This window comes from Pelophylax lessonae, assembly GCF_965119305.1.
Source record: "Pelophylax lessonae genome assembly, chromosome: 5".
Taxonomy (NCBI): domain Eukaryota; kingdom Metazoa; phylum Chordata; class Amphibia; order Anura; family Ranidae; genus Pelophylax; species Pelophylax lessonae.
This window is the reverse complement of record NC_138772.1, coordinates 284,349,152-284,367,965: the sequence shown is the minus strand read 5'-3', so window position 1 is coordinate 284,367,965 and position 18,814 is coordinate 284,349,152. Positions and strand designations below refer to the sequence as shown.

General features: G+C 42.8%; 1 protein-coding gene across 1 annotated transcript in view; it reads right to left on the bottom strand.

Annotated features, from left to right (window-relative positions):
- SLC6A3 (solute carrier family 6 member 3) overlaps positions 1–18,814 on the bottom strand; it is an 84,558-nt gene that overhangs the window by 24,531 nt on the left and 41,213 nt on the right. Inside the window, exons 6-9 of the mRNA XM_082257441.1 lie at positions 16,202–16,336; positions 10,602–10,705; positions 3,122–3,246; positions 1,577–1,689 (exon numbers count right to left, since the gene is read on the bottom strand). Of these exons, the coding sequence (XP_082113567.1) occupies positions 1,577–1,689; positions 3,122–3,246; positions 10,602–10,705; positions 16,202–16,336 (477 nt within the window). The remainder of the gene's footprint in view (positions 1–1,576; positions 1,690–3,121; positions 3,247–10,601; positions 10,706–16,201; positions 16,337–18,814) is intronic.

Here is an 18,814-nt window from a genome sequence, read left to right as displayed (position 1 = left end):
GGGGAGAGTGCTCTCTAAACTTGTTTTAAACCTTTTTATACACTTATACCCTATACCGTGGATTGCACGTCATTATTCAAGCCAGCACAATAGCACTTTACTTTGTGACAATTAAATTAACTTTTTTCTATACCCCTTGCACATAATCAGGCAGCGCCATCTCACTTCATCTTTCCCACATTTATTGATATAGTTTTTGGACTATATTTTGAGGTTGGCTGCAGCCCATTCCTTTGTCCATAAGCGCAGAATTTCTTTCACACTAGATTCACTTCTGGTAGTTAGAGGTCAGGTTGCATGGCAGATTAGAAACTACTAGGGAAGGACTAACTCTAAATTCCAGTGCATCACCACAGTTTCTGCATGTGAGTAGCTGCATTTCAAGCTGGTTGGACAACAGTTTGAGTTTCTCCCCATCACAGCTGATCTTGTCTTCTGGTCTCCAACACAAAGACAGAGACCAAATCATGATCATCCCCATGGGCACCTGCAACCTAACTTTGCTGCAACATTCATCAGAAGGCATCTTTCTCATAAACTATACATACTTGGGTATATGTGCACAATTCCACTAGGACTTATATTGGGCCCTTTGCTGATAATACCTGTTTGTACTGTACATTAGATGTATGTACTATTATTTATCTTTTCTTTTATAAAGCCTGCATTATTTCCATGCTGGTGTTCATCTGCTAAGGTTGTTATTTATGGGTTGCAGTAGTTCTTGTGCTCCCAAATACTTTAATTAGATAATTGTTTAATTTTCCAGGAAGAGAATCCCCTCTGGGTGAAGAGACTGCCAACTTTACCCCCCCCCCCCTTCAAAAGAGGGCTACATTTGATAAACACCTAAATCAAACAAATCATTAAAAATATTTTTTGTATCCATTAATCACGAGGCCACCAGGAACAGAATCCATATGTCTGAACAAAGCCTTCGCTCTTGTTCTTTTAAGTTCAGGTCCTCTATATGTACACCAGATAATAGGATCAGAATTTCTCTTATGAACTTTTAATGTGTTTATGTATGAATGTTAGAGTTTAACATATGGTCATATAATTCCCACTATCCAAAAACCATATAATGAGCACAGACTGCTTAAAGTACTCTATATGTAAACCCAATAAATAAAAGGTTAATGGAATTTGAAAAACAATTTTCAGTCTTTTTATTTTATTAAAATTCATTAATTCCTAGTGACTCTGCCATGTAGGTCCTTGGTCAGACATTTCCCATTATAGGGTTATGATGCCCTGTTTTGTCTCCCCATTGTACTCCTGTGTTGTTACAATGTCACACAGGCTTCTGATGGAAACTATAAGTAGTTATTTCAACAAAAATGATTCAGGCATGGTCCACTGCTGTTAGCATCAGGAAACTCTACAAAATGCCTTGTGATTTCTCCTTCCTGTAGTGCATGTAGATGTGAAGTGACTGTAAAAAGGATGCTGGCAATCAGCAGCAGAGTATTTTAATAGGAAAAGAATGGATCTAACATTTATGTCTACTTTAGGTTAATAGTACAGTTTTATTTAACCAATAGATCTAAATATTAACATGTACATTTTAACTTACTGCACTGTCAATTCCCAGGGTGAGAAGCATGATAAAGAAAATAACAGCCCACACTGAAGAAAGTGGAAGGGTAGCAATAGCCTCTGGATATATGATAAATATCAGCCCAGGCCCTGTGGGAATAAAGAAAATAATCCATTAATATTAAACCTTTTCAACTACCAATTACAGGAAGGAATGGGAGGCAAGGGAAAGGAAAGAATTGAAGAAATCTAGGAAGTTACATATTAAAGTAAATATAAACTGTACTGCATAATAAATAATATAAAGATATACTGAATTTTGGTTTTGAGGTTAGATCATACATTCCAGCATTCCTCTAAAGATAAATTTTATTCATTCATGTTGCTATTTGGAATGAGAAAGTTACACAAGATATAATATGCACAGTTTCACAATATACTGTATAATAGAAAACCTTATGTCAAGATTATAGGTCACTGGTAAACTTACAAAACATGTCATGTCCACACAGTTCAGAAGATCCATTTTACACACCAGTGGCTGCAGCCGTTCTGTGATAGAGAGCAAGTCTCTTCTGTCATTTTGACAGCTTGGATCTGCTGACAAGAGTTGTGGAGGGAGAAGCAGCAGTGGGAGAGGGACAAGATGTAAGGAGTATACCCTATGCGACATGTGTCAAACACAAGGCCTGAATCCAGAGCGTCAGTCCACTTCAAGTGACCCTCACACCCAGGGCTATTTTTTCAGCTGGAATGTGGTGGAACTCTTTTCATCGACCTCCAACTCTCTCCCTCCGATTCTCTCTCACCACTGTCACTTGTAAACAGAGAAACCTTCTGTATTCACAAGGACAGCTTTCCTCTCGGCGGCTCTCTCAGATCCCTGCCTGCCCTGGACTCATGGCAGGGACATGGGAGATGCAGGTGCAGTGAGGGATGAGGTATCATGTGGAAAGCTGCACTGAAATCCCCATCTGTGCTTGAATGCACAGATGCCGACCAATGATCTCCTTCCATGTGAGAGAGAGGCAAAGCCATCTACGCTGCTGGGAGTTACTAGAGCCAGCTGGGTAGGTGAGATGTGAGACAGCTTTTGGGGAATAAGGGAAAGAGATGAGAGTTACAGATGGATATGTGTATATAGGTGGGGAATGGGACATAGTGGTGCAGAGGTCCGAGGAGGAGTTGAGATGAGATGTGGACAGCCTGTGAAAGAGAGCTGAGCCCTGCACACTGTGCAAAGCACACCCCTAAACTATGCAGTCTATATAAAGTGCACTCCTTAACCCGTCACTCTGTACTCAGCAAACCCCTGAACTCTGCACTCTGTATGTACTGCACCCCTGAACTATGCGCTCTGTGCATGGGGCACCCCTGAACTGGTAATTATTATCCTTTAGGATCCTCCCACTGTTGTTCCTGCACCTATTCTCTGATAAACAAGCCCTGGATAAATATATATAGATACAGCCAGATCCTTTGAGGGCAACCATAATGCTGGTGTGGCCCACGATGAAATTGAGTTTGACACCCTTGCTCTATGTTAAGGAACATAAACCTATACATCAATCAGTATACTTACCATCCGTGGCAACATCACCAATAGGTACATTATGCTTTTGAGACATGTATCCAAGGAAGGAGAAGATGACAAATCCAGAAAAAAAGCTTGTCAGGGAATTGACTGAGGTTGTAATAATTGCATCCCTACAAAAACAAAACAACAGAGCAGGGTAGAGACAGGCTAATGAATGCATATGGAAACCACAAGAGGCAAAGAACGGTCAAACCCTGAAACTAAAATGATTACTCTGAGCTGAGTAAATCCAGTGTAATTCTTGTAAAAACTTTGGGGCTGGTACAGAATAGAATTTGCTGCGCCATATTCCCTTGCTCTCCCCCACACCATCCCTCCAGAATTATGGTTGGGTAGCACCTATACTACGGACGTGATGAAACGTGTCAGGGGCGTGGCCACATGACGTACCGGAGGATCGGTCGGGTGAGCGGAGGTGTCACTCGGGTTCCAGCATTACAACGCCGCTGCGTCAGGACCGGAGTGAGCACCCCAATCCCCCCTTATCTATTGTTTTCTTGATTGATGCGCTTTATAAGTATCTCACAAGTACATGCAATTTAGTGGATTTTATTTTGAATAAAGTGTCTTTACGTTATTGCACTAGAGGGGCTCTTCTGTTCTGTTTTACATGCAATGAGCGGAAAAGAGGTTGCCCAATAACCAGGGATCTATGGCTATCTTCATCCTGATTGCCGTGGTGGAATATTCTAGCGCTGCTAGCCCGACCCACGAGAGTGGAGGGCAATAAGTGGGGGTGAGTTGCTTGGCTGAGGGGAGTGGAGCACAGAGGTGGTGGATCTTCTGGATGTTTCCTCATTCAGTAGGCACTGGAATCTCACTGGATCATCCAATTATCACTATTCTTTTGGATTTTTTTGGACTTTGAAGTGGTTGTGGACTGTTTCCTATATTTTCTGTTTCTGTTGAGTTGCTCACAGTTACATTGGACTTCTTTACTTACCACGATTCACTATATGATATTTGTTGGATTGCATATGCTCTAAATTATTTATTAATACATATGTTATGATGTTTTGGCTAATTCGATTTGTGCGTGGCTAGTGTTTAATTTTTCACTATTATTCACAGTTATATATATATTTTAAGTTGCAGCACATTGATATTTATTTGTTCCACTTTGTCACAAGGTTGAAGCAGGATCAGTTTTTTTAAGCGCGAGAGCCTGCTACATTTTTTTACTTTATATTGTTGTTGTTAATATTTATTTTTGGAACTTAATTCTGCATAAAACATTTAACAATTTAACAATTTCATGACATAATTTACGAGGGCGTGTTTAGGGGCAGAATTAGGGGCGGGGCAGGGTAGGCATTGGGCGGGGCAAGTGGTGGCAAGTAACTCCTAAAGCCTATTTGCTCAGGACTTGAAATTTGAACCATGTTCTAATCCATCTCCACTCTTTCCAGAACTTAAAAAAAGAGTTTTGCCTTTAGTTGTACTTTAAGGCAATGTCTTTGCCATGTCTACTAATGCCTGCCAGCTCTCTATGTATATTTCATTGTTGCTGCCAATATGTGGTAACTGAAGGCTAAAACTTTTCAAGGTGGGAGCATGGAGCCATAGCAAATTCTTATCCTGGCAGTGCCTCTACTCAGTTCAGCCTTGTGAAGTGCAAGTAGGACCCCCAAATGGGAATTATCATGGGCATAGTACTCACCTTTGTCACACTTTGTATCTCTCACAGATCGTATCTCTTACAGTCTTTTTAAAGGTTTATTTAAAACACAAAGAGGGTAGGGAATGGGTGGAATATCCAACAATAGCACATCTTCTCAAGCTGCAAGGACCTGCATGGAGCTCAGACTTCTTCTGCATACAGCAGACAGAAGTAGCATCCATTGCAACAGAGGTTCCTGGGTTTTCCCTGTGCCAGTTAGTGACTGCAACAGAAGAACCTCCACTGATCAGGTGTTACTCAAATGTCCCCAGCAACATTTCTTTAGCTACTGGATCAACTTGGGTAAAGTAGTAGACCAGTGGAGATTGATGTTTTGCTCCAGTGGCTTCAGTAATATTCTTGGCAGCAGTCAGATTAGTGTGGGTAAGATCTATAATTAGGCACCCAGTATCATATGGTAGGTCAAGAGGTTAAAGTACCCCAGGCATGGGATCCAGCCCAGCACCTTAGACCTAGGTAAAAACTTGTAGGCAAGATCCTCCCAGAAGATTTTTTTTTTTTTTTTAAACTAGCCCATATTCATTAATGACAAGCTCATCATGGATTGGGTTGTCAAAAAACATCAAGCCAAGCCCATGTTGCCCTCTGGATCAGACAGTTTGTCAGATGACATGACATAGGAAGCTCCCAAGCTCACTTTACTGTTGAAATCCCTACATTACAGCAAAATTTAAAAAATAGTGGCAGGTTTTGGCAGACCTTAGGGAATACATCCCTACATGCAGCAGGAAACACCACTAGCACATTAAATACTAAGAGTAGTCAGAATGTGACTCTATAGAGGTTTGCAGCAGGTACTCCACAAGCCCACTTATTGCTGGCAAGAACTTAGCTATGCCTCTAGATAGAAAGATTTTTATCCAGAAAACAAAACATAATTTTGTCTATAGAGTCTGTGTCATTTTAAATACAGTATGTTTCACTAAAATCATAATAATTGAAATTTGGTAGGTTTTCAGCAGCATTCCTGAAACGTTTAATCCTTTCTATGCCACCGATGTAATATGCTGCAGCAGCGCTGACCTGTAAACCGAGTCCCAACCAATATAGCGGCCAATGCTACTGCAACTACAGCAGCTAGTAGTTTGCATTTTCTCCTCAGGTTGTTGGGTTTTTATCAGAAGTGATTTGGGAAACTGTACAGTTACTCAATAATTTCTACAGCCTGCAGAATTATCACTATCCCCCACCCTCTTTACCCTACCCCCCTGCCATGTGTTCCATGCTCACATATCCCAGGATCATCATGGTGGTTGTCAGCATGAAGCGCAGCAGACCATCAGCGAACATGCATTCCCTGATCATCCCTATGAGTAATGACACCGGAAACAATCAGCTCAGATCGACTCCAGGTTCAGTGCTGTCATTCTCCACCATAGCTGAGGAAGAAGCTAATTGAGCAGAATCTGTGCTTAGTTAGCTTTAAGGAAGTGCACTCTAAATTATAAATAAATTAAAACTTAACTCCAGATATTTTTAATATTACACAGTAAGTATACATATTCCATACCCGTTGAACTGCTGTGGAAGTGGAGTAGCCACAGCTGCTACAGGGATCACTGCAGCTTTCCAGATCCCATGCTGCAATTCAAGGAATTTCCTTCATTTTTCCCAAAGAATGCAAAATGTTTTCAGATTGGACAAGGTGGATAGGAGGGCCGGTGTCATTACGATCTCCACTCACTACCTTTTCCAATCAGAGAATGCTTTGCATGTATTGAAAAAAATGCTTGGCACTTACAGAATGGCAGCCAGGCTAAGTGCTCCCAAAACAAGACCTGGAAGACCACAGCAATCACTGTAGTAGCAGAAACTACTACTGTGATTTTCACTTCCACAGGAGGCCCACAGATATGTATGAAGTCACCCTGTACTTTTTTGGGTGTCTAAATGTATCTTTCTTGGGTGGTAACTAGTCTTGGACAATTGATAGCTGCTCCATTTGTCTCTTCCTTATATTTCAGAGTTTCTGTGGTACCCTACTGTCATCACTAGGTGTCACGCAGCTTGGCAAAACTTTTGCTATTAAGCCTTTAAGCTGCTTCAAGCTCCCACTAGTAGTCTTCCTATAATGGTGGATGCTGGAGGAGCTTATAAGAGCTCAAGGAGTGGCTTTGTGAGCTCTCTCCCCCGGGCATCAGCCTGGGTGAGGATGGGTTTGGAGTTTGTGTTGTGTAGGTCTAAGCCCTATAGGCCTAACACAGGTTTAGCAGAGCAGCTCTGCCAGGTCAAGGAGGGTGCATTGTGAGATAGAAGAGCCTGATGGATGTTTGCTGGAGGTAGGATTAGTTGCTGCCCTCAGAGGGTTCTGGCCCTTCTTTTGCCTGATAGATGTCTGCTGGGTGGGGGCTGGAGTGTCTGCTCTCTGAGAATCCCAGGACTACTTTGGAGTAATGGAGTTTGTAGACCTAATCCTAACCCTCTCTCCCTGTGAGCTGGAGCAAAACTTCAAAATCTTAAAGTGACTGGTGCCCTTCATCGCCATGTAATGCTCTCTACTTTGGCCATGGATCTACCTTGAGGTAAATGCTAGCCTGCTCCCTGCTGGAGGTGAGTCCACTCTCCCCTCCCATGCAGGGAGGGTGCTACTATGTAACTATACAATACAAACCATAATTGGCGCTATAAAGGCTTTAAAAGCACACGGTTTTAAATTGCCACCACTTTATTTATTCTGGTGAGCATTGCCACGGGGCAGTAACTGAGCAAAAGTCAGTGATTTGGAATAAACTGAACAGCTGAGTGAACTGAGTGTTACCTTGAGTTTTTGTACTATGGGATCAGTATGGAGCGGAACATGCACCTTTCTGGGACTGGCACCTAGGTGCAGAAATTTAGCCAAGAGGCTATGAACAGGAGGCTTGGATTGGCACTGCCTGTCTTTTCTTGTAACCCTTTAGCTCCAGTTTTGGAAGGAGAAAGTCACTGATCGTAACAGGAGTGCTGCCTGTCTAAATTTAGAATGCTTTTAGTATGCCCTAATACTACTTGAAATTAGTTGAAATCCTGCTAAAGTCTGCTAGCAGATTGTTAAAGTGACAGTCAATTCCACCATCATGATCAATGTCTAACATCACGTAACATGAGCTAAAAGGTGTTAAAGCGTTAGTAAACTGTAGCATTGAGGAAAACAAATCCCCTTCAAGGCAATTACATAATGTGCTAGTGTGCATCGCATACTAGCACATTATGAAATACTTACCTTAGAATAAAGCCCTCCAGTGGTGTGCTGTCACCAGTGACAGGGATTCTATATTCACCCCATCTTCCTTCTGAGTTTGTGGGCTATGGTAGCTTGAATAGCCGAGCCGTAAGGCATGTGCACAGGAGTCATGGCCATGGCACAGCTCTCTGAAGAAATGGCACGAATATGCCGTTACTGCAGAGCGCATGCGGCGATGACATCACCGGCTGCTGCTCGCTAGAATATCTCCTAAACGGTGCACAATTAGGAGATATTTATTTTACTTACAGGTAAGCTTTATTAAAAGCTTACCTGTATGTACGAATCAATAGGAGGGTTTACTACCACTTTAAAGGCTTTAGAAAAGCTGCTTAAATTCTACATGAAAGCTTTGCTGTACACACCGCTCATACAATTCTTTAAAAGGCCTAAAAATGCAACATTTTTATACAGATTGGACCAGTAATTGCATAGCTTCCAAAAGTCCCGAAACCGTACAGGACCATTCTGCATTCTAACCCCCCCCCCCTCCCCCATTCCCATTCACAGGGGCTCTGTCCCACAAAGGCTCTGCCCCTGTACACTGTGCACATGGCTTGAGTCATTTAAATGCAAGTTAATGTGAGATTTGCATATGAATTACCTTTACTGGTTCACTCATATAGCAAACTGAGGGTAGCTTCTCCTTGGCTCCAGCATAATCAACTTAAAGAGGGGAAGGAGTCTTTACAGGTGGGAGGAAATCTGTACTGGAAGAGGAGTCTGTATTGAAAGAAAGGAGGTCACTACTGCTGGGGAGGGAGGAGTCTGTACTGGAGAGGGACTCTCTAGTGAAAGGAAGGAGGTCAGTACTACAGGGATCCTCTGTACTACAATGGGATTCGGTACTGGTGGGGAGAAAGTGGGTCAGTTCTAGAGAGGGGCTCTATACTGGAGGGGGGTTTGTACTGGTGGGGAGGGAGAAGATCTGTACTAGAGTGTGTCTGTACTGGTGGGGTCAGAGGAGGTCTGTACTGTAGGAGAGTTCTGTACTGGTGGGGGGGTCTGAACAAGAGGGGGGATTCATACTGGTGGGGAGTAAGGGGATCTGTACTGTGGAGCAGTCTGTACTGATTAGGGGCTGCAAGGGAGTATGTGTCATAGGGTGGTCTGTCCTGGGGGGGGGGGGGGGTCTGTATTAGAAAGGGTCTGGCAGGGAGTCTGATCTGAGGAGGAGTTAGGGCTGCACTGGGTGCAATATGGTCTTGGGGGGATTTGTACTGGCAGAAGGGGTGATTCATTAGTTGCACTCTTGCACTAGCTAAAAAAAAATTTTTATTAATGAACAACACCTTCTAGGATGTTTCTGCCCTTAATATAATAACTCTTCTAGTGCCAGGTGGTATTTGTTTATCAAAGCTGCTGCAGGAATATCTGTAAACCATCACCAATGTGCCCATCCCACTGTTTGCACCGCATTCTTCCCTATTTTAAAGTTGTCCTTTGTCAAGTTCTAAAGTTGAGAAGTATGGTAATTACGCTGTAGACAGATATCCTTACTTTTCTGCTCCTGTAATAGATTCACTGACATGACATGTGCTCAGAACTTGAGGTTAAGTTACTAATTACTTTAAAAAGTCAAATGCGCCATGCCAGGAAAAATCTTTTGGTTTAATGCACTGGGACTTACCTTTCTCATAAAAGACGGCACTTATGGAACGATAGTGCATTTTTTCCTAATACAACAATGTACTGTACTGATCATGTAAAAGTACTTTCCTCTAACTTTCAAAATATTTCTGCTAACATAATTATTAGTCTAACTTAGTATCTATAGAAATAGAGCAGTTAAGGATTGTCAATGCCATCTAAAAGAATATTTGCCATGCATATTGTTTACCCAGAATTTGTGTTTTTTTTTTTCTTTTTGTAAAACTGGAATTTTCTAAAGTGCTAAAAGTTGGTTTAAAGCAGTCCTTTATTAAAAAATGAACCCATAGTTATTTTAATATTCAGCATGCAGGCCATAAGGAGGACTAAATAAATCTAAAAACATTTTTTAGAAGGATGGAAAGCCTGCATACATCTGGGCCCAGTACAGTCTGTTTTCATATCGGGGACTCATACAGAACAGACATCAAGTCAGTTAGGGTAGAGTTGTCCATTCAACAGAAGAGATCTCATGACAAAGTGCTTTTGCAGTGGTCATATGAGCAGACACCACAAGAATGAAGATTTTACCATTGGTCAAGCCTAAGGGTATTTTATTGGATTTTATTTTATCACGCAGGCTTGATTTTACCATAATGATAAGCCTAGTTTTTATTACAGGTCCACCTGTAAACTAGTGAAAGGGTAAAATGGACATTGTGCATCGTTATAATAAATAATGCCTTGTAACATTAGTTGTTTAAAATACAATGTACATTAAGTAAAACAGTTGTGGCTTTAGACCTAATAGTATGGCAATTCTGTAATATTCTGCATTTTTATATAAAAAGCTATATATAGACTGTAAAAAACATTCATATTTTGATTAACTTTATTTTAATGATGTATTTAATTTAACATATTAGATAGCATTTACTGCAGCGTATCATAACATTGCTTTTATGACTTACCTATAGCAGTTGTTTGTAAACTTATTGTAACTGGAGAAAGCAATTAGCACACCAAACCCAACACCGAGTGAGAAGCAGATCTGAGTGGCAGCATCAATCCAAACCTTTAAACAATCCCCAGAAGCAGGCAGACAAAGAATGGTGGAAGGAGGAGGGAGAGAGGGAGAGCTGTTATTAGAGATAATTGCAGGAAACTCATTCAGCATAAAGATGAAAGATAGTGTTGAATACAAGGTAATTTCACCAATTACGGAGCCCAATTCCAATTTCTCAGATTATTGCTTTGAGTTGTCAAGTCGTGAGCTAGCAAAGAGGGAAATTATGCCCCTCCATTGCTCTTTATTATGGAAAATAAAATATTAGCTCAGATTGATCGCAAATTTAAAAAAAATGGACTCAGTAGCTGCATTGTTTCTTTCATTAAATTTATGTCAGGAACCTGTGAAGGTGCGTTTGTTAAAAAAAATGATTGCACTGTTAATCTAAATATCTTTTTAGAAAATAGAGTTATCGATGTGTTAAATGGCCATAACAGACAAAGTTCACATTTTTTTTCACTTCTCTTCTATAAATCTTAAGTGAATTACGTACAAGGTCACACAGACTTTCCCAAATGTGGGTCAATGAAGACCAACACTTCGAAAAGAATATGGTATTCTTGGTAATCTGCCTACACGAAACATCCTTTGGAAATTCACACCGATCAGCCATAACAGTATGACCACCCACCTAATACTTAGTAGGTCCCTCGTGACTTAATATTGAGTAGGTCCATGCCTTGACTTTTTAAGGTATAGATTCTAAAGTAACATTCACATGAATGGCGGGACCCAAGGTTTCCCAGCAGAATATTGCCCAAAGCATCAGACTGCCTCCTCCGGCTTGTCTTCTTCCCATACTGCATCCTGCTGCCATCTCTTTCCTAGGTAAGTGACGCACACACCCCCATAATGTAAAAGAAAACATGATTCATCTGACTAGGTCACCTTCTTCAATTGTTCGATTGTAGGCACTTTTGGCTGTGGACATGGGTCAGCATGGACAACCTGCCCCGTACGCAATAAACGTATGCACTGTGTCCAGACTTCTTTCTTTCAGAACCAGAATAAACTTTTTCAGCAATTTTAGCTACAGTAGCTCTTCTGGATTAGAGTACACAGGCCAGCCTTCATTCCTCACTTCTATCAGTGAGCCTTGGCTGCCTATGTCTCTGTCGCTGGTGCACCGGTTTCCTTCCTTGAACCACTTTTGGCAGAAATGGAAACATGCCAAACAACAGCTGCAGATTTGGAGTGGCTCTGGCCATTACAATTTGTTCCTTGTCAAAGTCACTTAAATGCTTATACTTGCCCATTTTCCTCTGCTTTCAACACATCAGGGACAACATGTTCACTTGCTGCCTAATATATTCCACCAACTTTCAGATGTCACTGTAATAAAATAATCAATTTATTTATTTTACCTAATAGTGGTCATACTGATATGGCTGATCTGTGTATTTTAATTGCGGCCATTCACAAAGAGAACAGTCAATGCTGAATCAGCCTACGGGACAGGGGTGGATCAAAGAAGGGTGGGGCAACGGGGCAATTGCTCCCCCCCCCCCCGAGAAAATATTACTGACTCTCCCTTCTGCTCTGGGATGGTGGGTCGGCAAGCCCAGATTGTGGGTTCCTGGCCCACCAACCCCAAGCATCGCTGTAAATATCAGAGCCGCACTAGAGGAAGCGGAGCTGATGCTTCCTGTATTACGCCGGCTTCTGTCACAGTCGGAGTGACCCCAAATGCTCTCTACTGCAGCTGCATGCTTCCTCCAGTGCGGCTCCTATCACACTGATGCTCAGGAATGGTGCATCAGGAACCCACCAACAGTACCCGCCAGCAGTGCCAGCCAGCAATAACCACCAACAGTACCTGCCAGCAGTACCGGCCAGCAGCACGAGCAGGCAATACCCACCAACAGTACCTGCCAGCAGTACCCATCAGCCAGCAGTACCCACCAGCAGTACCCACCAGCCAGCAGTACCCACCAACAGTACCCGCCAGCAGTACCCACCAGCACCAGCCAGCAGTACCCACCAGCCAGCAGTACCCACCAGCACCAGCCAGCAGTACCAGCCAGCAGTACTCACCGGCAGTACCAGCCAGCAGTACCCATCAGCACCAGCCAGCAATACCCACCAGCAGTACCAGCCAGCAGTACCTGCCAGCAGTACTCTCAGTACCAGCCAGCAGTACCCACTAGCAGTACCAGCAAGCAGTACCAGCCAGCAGTACCCACCAGCACCAGCACTCACCAGCAGTACCAGCCAGAAGTACCCCCTAGCAGTACCGGCCAGCAGTACCCACCAGCACCAGCCAGCAGTACCCACCAGGAGTACCAGCCAGCAGTACCCACCAGGAGTACCAGCCAGCAGAACCCACCAGCAGTACCAGCCAGCAGTACCCACCAGCACCAGGCAGCAGTACCCACCAGTACCCACCAGCAGTACCAGCCAGCAGAACCCGGAAGCAGTACCCGCCAGCAGTACCCACCAGCAGTACCGGCCAGCAGTACCCACCAGCACCAGCTAGCACTACCCACCAGCAGTACAAGCGAACAGAACCCACCAGCAGTACCAGCCAGCAGAACCCACAAGCAGTACCCACTACCAGTAACCAACAGCAATACCAGCCAGCAGAACCCACCAGCAGTACCCAAGAGCAGTACCAGCCAGCAGTAAAAGCCAGCAGTACCCACCAGCAGTACCAGCTCTTTAGGAAAGCCAGCAGCAGCCACCAGCCATACCCACCTGGGGGACAGCAGCAGCCAGCGATACCTGCAGTAATCCTGGGGAAGAAGTGAAGATTGAGTTTAGTTGAGGTGCAGGTAAAGGACAGTGCATCTGTCTGAAAGCAGCCTTAGGCCCCTTTCACACAATCGGTCTAATCGGGTCCACCTGTCTGTTTTTTGGGTGGACCCAATTGGACCCTCCATTTACCTCTATAGAGCGGCAGATGTAAACGGATTTGTGTGTGTTTACACCCACCTATCTCCAATCTAATCCACTTAATAAAACAGAAGGGGACCCGTCCCCTACTATCTGGGCGTATCGGAGGGCCCATAGAGTAGAGCTAGCTTTGTCCGTGTCTGCTCTGCATATGCTGAGTGGACATGGACCTGTCATCTGCCCGCTCCGCCCGGTTACCAAGGCGCTAAAGTGTCCCTCTCTCCTCAAGAGGTTGGGCACCCCTGCTGTAGGGGCATGAGTCCCGGATGGAGAGGTGCACTTTAGCAGCCTCCCCCCTTAGTTTTGCCGCGGTGTGTGGAGGAGGGAAAAAGTCCCAGATGGAGAGGTGCACTATACTGTAGCGCATCAGGAAACCCGCAGGGAAACCATAAAGATCTCCTGTGAAGTTGATAAAAGTGTTATGACCACCGCCTCTGTCGCGGCTGGCCTTAACATTTTAATTACTATGGTTGGCAGATGTCACTATTCTTCCCTACCTCCTGCATGCTGAGAGGAAGTGGCATAATTTTAAATATGTTACTATTTTAAACAATGTAAGGACTGTATGATATGTTAAAAACAGTTCTGTAAGCAACACCCTATTTTCTGGCAGTGCCCCTCCTGAGACTAGACTCTGGATGCGCCCCTGATACGGGAATGTAATGACCTACAGTATTTAACATGTTTACCTTGGCTTTTGACTCTGTAAAAAAAAAAAAAAAAGCTCTAATTGTTCCAAATTCTATGCAAATTTACGCAAATATAGGCCTGTCAGTTACTGTGGACCTTAAATGAGTTTGATCAGACAGTAGAAAACAGCTTAGTTAGGGAGAAATTACTAAAACAAAGGGGTTGTCAATGTAGGCTCTATATATCATCTGATTGGAACCTACCAACAGCCAGGAGTCTAATCAAGACTTGGATCTATTCAAGTTCAGGTAAAAGGAAAGTGTACTACATAGAAATGGAAAAATATCCTATTTTAATATGTTTTTAAACCTATATTTTAATATTTTTTTATGTGTACAGACTTTGTTTTACATATAAACATTTAATACAAGAGAAAGAATTCCCAAAGCACTATGGGTTCTCAAAAGGGACAACACAGCAGGGAAAGCCTATCTTACAGCTGGCTTTGTTTGACTAAAAAGATCACCCCCCTGATTCATTTAATTGCTTTTGAAAATGTTAGCTTGAGCTATTGAGCTGTGTCAAAATATTTGCCGAGCATTGTGAAGTAGCCGGGAGCATGGATGTTGGTGTCTGTGCTCTTAGCTACATGATTGTTGTTGTGTATTTAGTTCAGATATAACGTTTCTATGATCTCACAGACACATGTGGGCTCTAACTCATCAAGATGCTAAAGGTTTGCTAATAAATACTTAAGGAAAACACGTGATAATATTGAAAGCCCATTTTAGCAGCCCTTAGGCACATATTAATGTGACTAAACTGTTACTGTAGCTTGATAATTTAAGACGATAGTCAGTGAAACTTTGGCACCCAGAAAATATCTTCCATCTATAGGGAAAGAATATTGTAAAGACATTCCTATACATTCACATGCTATTGTAATGACCAGTCAATCAAAGTGCAAAAGGGAGGACTTCTGTTATTTTCTCTTTGTTAAGCCATCTCCATAGTGGTTTGCAGCACACTTCCTGTGTCTCTTTCAATTGGCAGTTGTTGTGTTCAGGCAATTTCAGAACAGCAAAGATGTTCTAACTGCCCTGTAATGTCTACAGTATATACTGTTTTACATTGCACTCCACCTATGTGACTACAAACATTACTCCCTAGTCTCCAAGCAGCAATGGATTATGTAACATTATCTTTCCCTGCAGACAGTAATAAACTAAATAACAAGGTCATCTCAGACAGAAACAGCTTACAAAACATTCCCCAAAAACAGCTGTGTATAGCATTGATAATGTTTCTTTCGTTCTCTTCATAGTGCTACAGGAAAGTTGGCTTAAAACCGTTCTGCCTCCTTGGGAATGGGATTATGCTCAATACTGGATTACTCCACAAAGCTCACCTTCCCCCTTACACCAATGGGGAATATTTAATGTGACGGCCATAGCTTTGGCAAAAAGACAACTATCAACTGGTAGCACATACAAGAAAGGTAGTTGGGAGGGTAAGAGAACTAGGCCAATGATGGGTCAGAAGTTATAAAAAGTAGCTTGGCACGTGGAATCAGGAATGGTAGAGTAGGACTTAGGAGTTGCTAGTTGGCAAAAATTATGATGCAGGAATCTGGTCCTGTTAATGCTTGCCTCCATTGATGCACTCAAGGCAAACTCATCTTCTGCCCACCTTTCAGCTTTCCCCTGATCATGATGCAGTAGCTGCAAGATGTAAAGGGTAGAAGCAGAAACATCCACACAATAAACCAGCTATGTAAGGGGTCCTTAAGTACCCTCAGGTGTTGCTCAAACAACACACATGTCAGGAGAAGGTGAAGTCACTGAAGATGACAGGGACCAAAGGCTAGTATTTAACAGGGAAATGAAAAAGGGAAATGTTGAGCTTGTTGACACCCAGGTGGAAAGAACCAGAATAAACTACAGCCAGATTCATTTAATTGTAGGGTATATTTAAACTTACCGATGCCTCACAAAGACGGAGAAAATCAACACTTAAGTAAGCTTTGATGCCATCAATGGCACCTGGAAGTGTGATACCACGAAGTAGCAATGCAGTCAGGACAACATAAGGCATCGTTGCTGTAATCCATACTACCTGGAAACAAAATTAAATGACAAAGTAAGAAACCAGGAAAGCAAAACCCGTAGGAAGATTTGCATACAGTATAATATGCTTCATTACTTTTAAATGTAAGAAAATTAATACAATTGATACAATTCAGAAAATGACTATGCAAGTACTGCTATTTCTAAATTGTGTTGAGGAGAAAGAGAGCATGCTTTGGACAGAGCCATATGTAAAGACTGTCTGGAAGGAAGAGTAAAAGAGAGAGACAGTAGAGAGAAGATTGCCCTGGTGTGTGAGTGAGATAGGGGTTGCCCTGGTAAAAGGGACATCATGCTTCCGGTAGAGAAAGAAGCGCTGACATGGAGCGGTGCCATGTACAGAGACTGCTTGTGAAAGAGAGAAAGTAGTCTGCACTAATGTGTTTTGGGTGTGTGTGTGTTTGTGTGTTTGTGTGTTTGTGTATGTGTGTAAGAGAGAGCAAGAGGGATTTAAAGTGGAATTTTACTTTCTCAATCAACATTATTTTATTCCGTATGCTGCCTCTGTTAAAGTAGTAAATAGATAGGAAGGTACTGTATATTATATTTTCTTTTTTTACATTTTCCTCCTGGTTTCTGGTCTAAGTTGAAATTATGCCATACATCCCAGGAGTCTTCATCTGGATTTTTTTTTCTTTCAACTCAGCCAAGCACTCCCTCCAGCCTGAATGCCAGAGCTAAGGGCAGATGGATTCCTGGGAGTAAATACTACATGAATCATTTGCCCTTACTCAAGATGGCCACAGCAATAAATTCTAGGGGGTTGTTTTTCACAGTGATTTCTCAACAAAATAAAGCATGGAGACAGGAATAGATGGAAGCATTTACTTTGAATATTAAAGATGAAGTAAAGCTGAGCTCCACCCAATAGGGGAAGCACCCTCCCCATCTCCTCCACTGCCACTTTGGCTCTTTTTTGGGGGGGGGAGTGGATACCTGTCAAAACCAGGTACCCGCTCCCACTTCCAGATAAGATCACTGCACGGCGATCGCAGCAATCTACGAAACTTCCGAAACCGCCCCCCCCCCCTCGCACTGCCTTCTGGGAGACACACAGGTCCCAAAAGTCAGAGGGACCATTCAGAAAGTGCAGCGCCATTCGCACATATGCAGCAGGAAACAGACTGTGAAGCTGCAAGACTTCACTCACTGTTATCCTTAGTGAAGATGCCAGCGCATGCACCCGATACCGACTGACAAATCGGCTAGGGGTGTCCAGGACAGGTAAGTGTCCTTATATTTAAAGTATTTGTAGATGCTGATTTTTAATTTTTTTTTTTTTTTTAGGCTGAACTCCGCTTTGAATAGCGTTTTAGTTAGTAGTGCTCAGATAAAGTAAGGCGCAGTTTAAAGAGAGAGACTTCGCTGAATATAGAGAAAATGACTTTTCTGGAGAGTTTGCCATGTGGAGAGAGAGAGAGAGAAATTACATTTAGTCTCACTTAAAACGTTTCTAATGGGATCCTGGATGCACAGAATTCAGTTTCCTCTAAAGTAGAGATGGCAAACCTTGGCACCCCAGATGTGTTGAAACTACATTTCCCATGATACTCAACTACACTGCAGAGTGCATGGGCATCATGGGAAAAGTGGTTACAAAACATCTGGGGGGCCAAGGTTTGTCATCACTGCTCTAAAGGAACCTAACCCGACAGCACCTAAACACAGGTAAACACTGACTTTGAATGACACCATTAAACAATCATTACCTGCCTTTTTATGTGTTTAGAAATAGCCTTTAAATTTTCAATGCAGGTTTAACAGTGCCATAATGAATGAGGTCAAAAGCCTAGATCAGGAAGACATCCAGTACTAACTATCCAATGTTAGTGCAGCAATCTCCCCGCTGAGTTATCGTATTCTGCCCCCCTAAGAGCACTGATCAGATGACGAACGGCAAACCTTTTTAGTCTTACCCCTTTAACAGAAGGCGGACTGGCTGGCACAGTGGTACACACTGGCCGAATATTGGGCGGTATCGACTAGTTCAAAAGAAACCGGCTGATACCACCCAATATTCGGCCCGTGTCCAGGGAGCTTTAGGATGAGAGACTACCTAGAGAAAAAGAGAGATACTGGGGTTGAAAGGCAAACAGGCTGTTCACTTTGCAAGCAAATTTGCCCCAGAGCTTAGGGAATAAAGGGAAATGTCACTTTGCAAGGAATACCCAATTGCGTGCAAGGAACATAAAAAAAAAAAATCTTTGCTTGTGCCTAATTAGATGATGGAAGTCAGCACAGCTCAACATCTTTCACTAAGCTCCGAGACCAATTCCCTTGCAAAGTGCAACTTCCTTCCCAAACTGAACAGCCTATTTGCATTAAAGTAATCAAGTGCTCTGGAAAGAGAACAAAATGGGGAAAATGGATTTGAAGGGAGAAAGACTGTACTGTAAAAAGAAACTGCCTTGTCTCGCTTGCCATGTGGCAAGAAACTGCTCCATAAAGCATATTTACTGACTTGCAT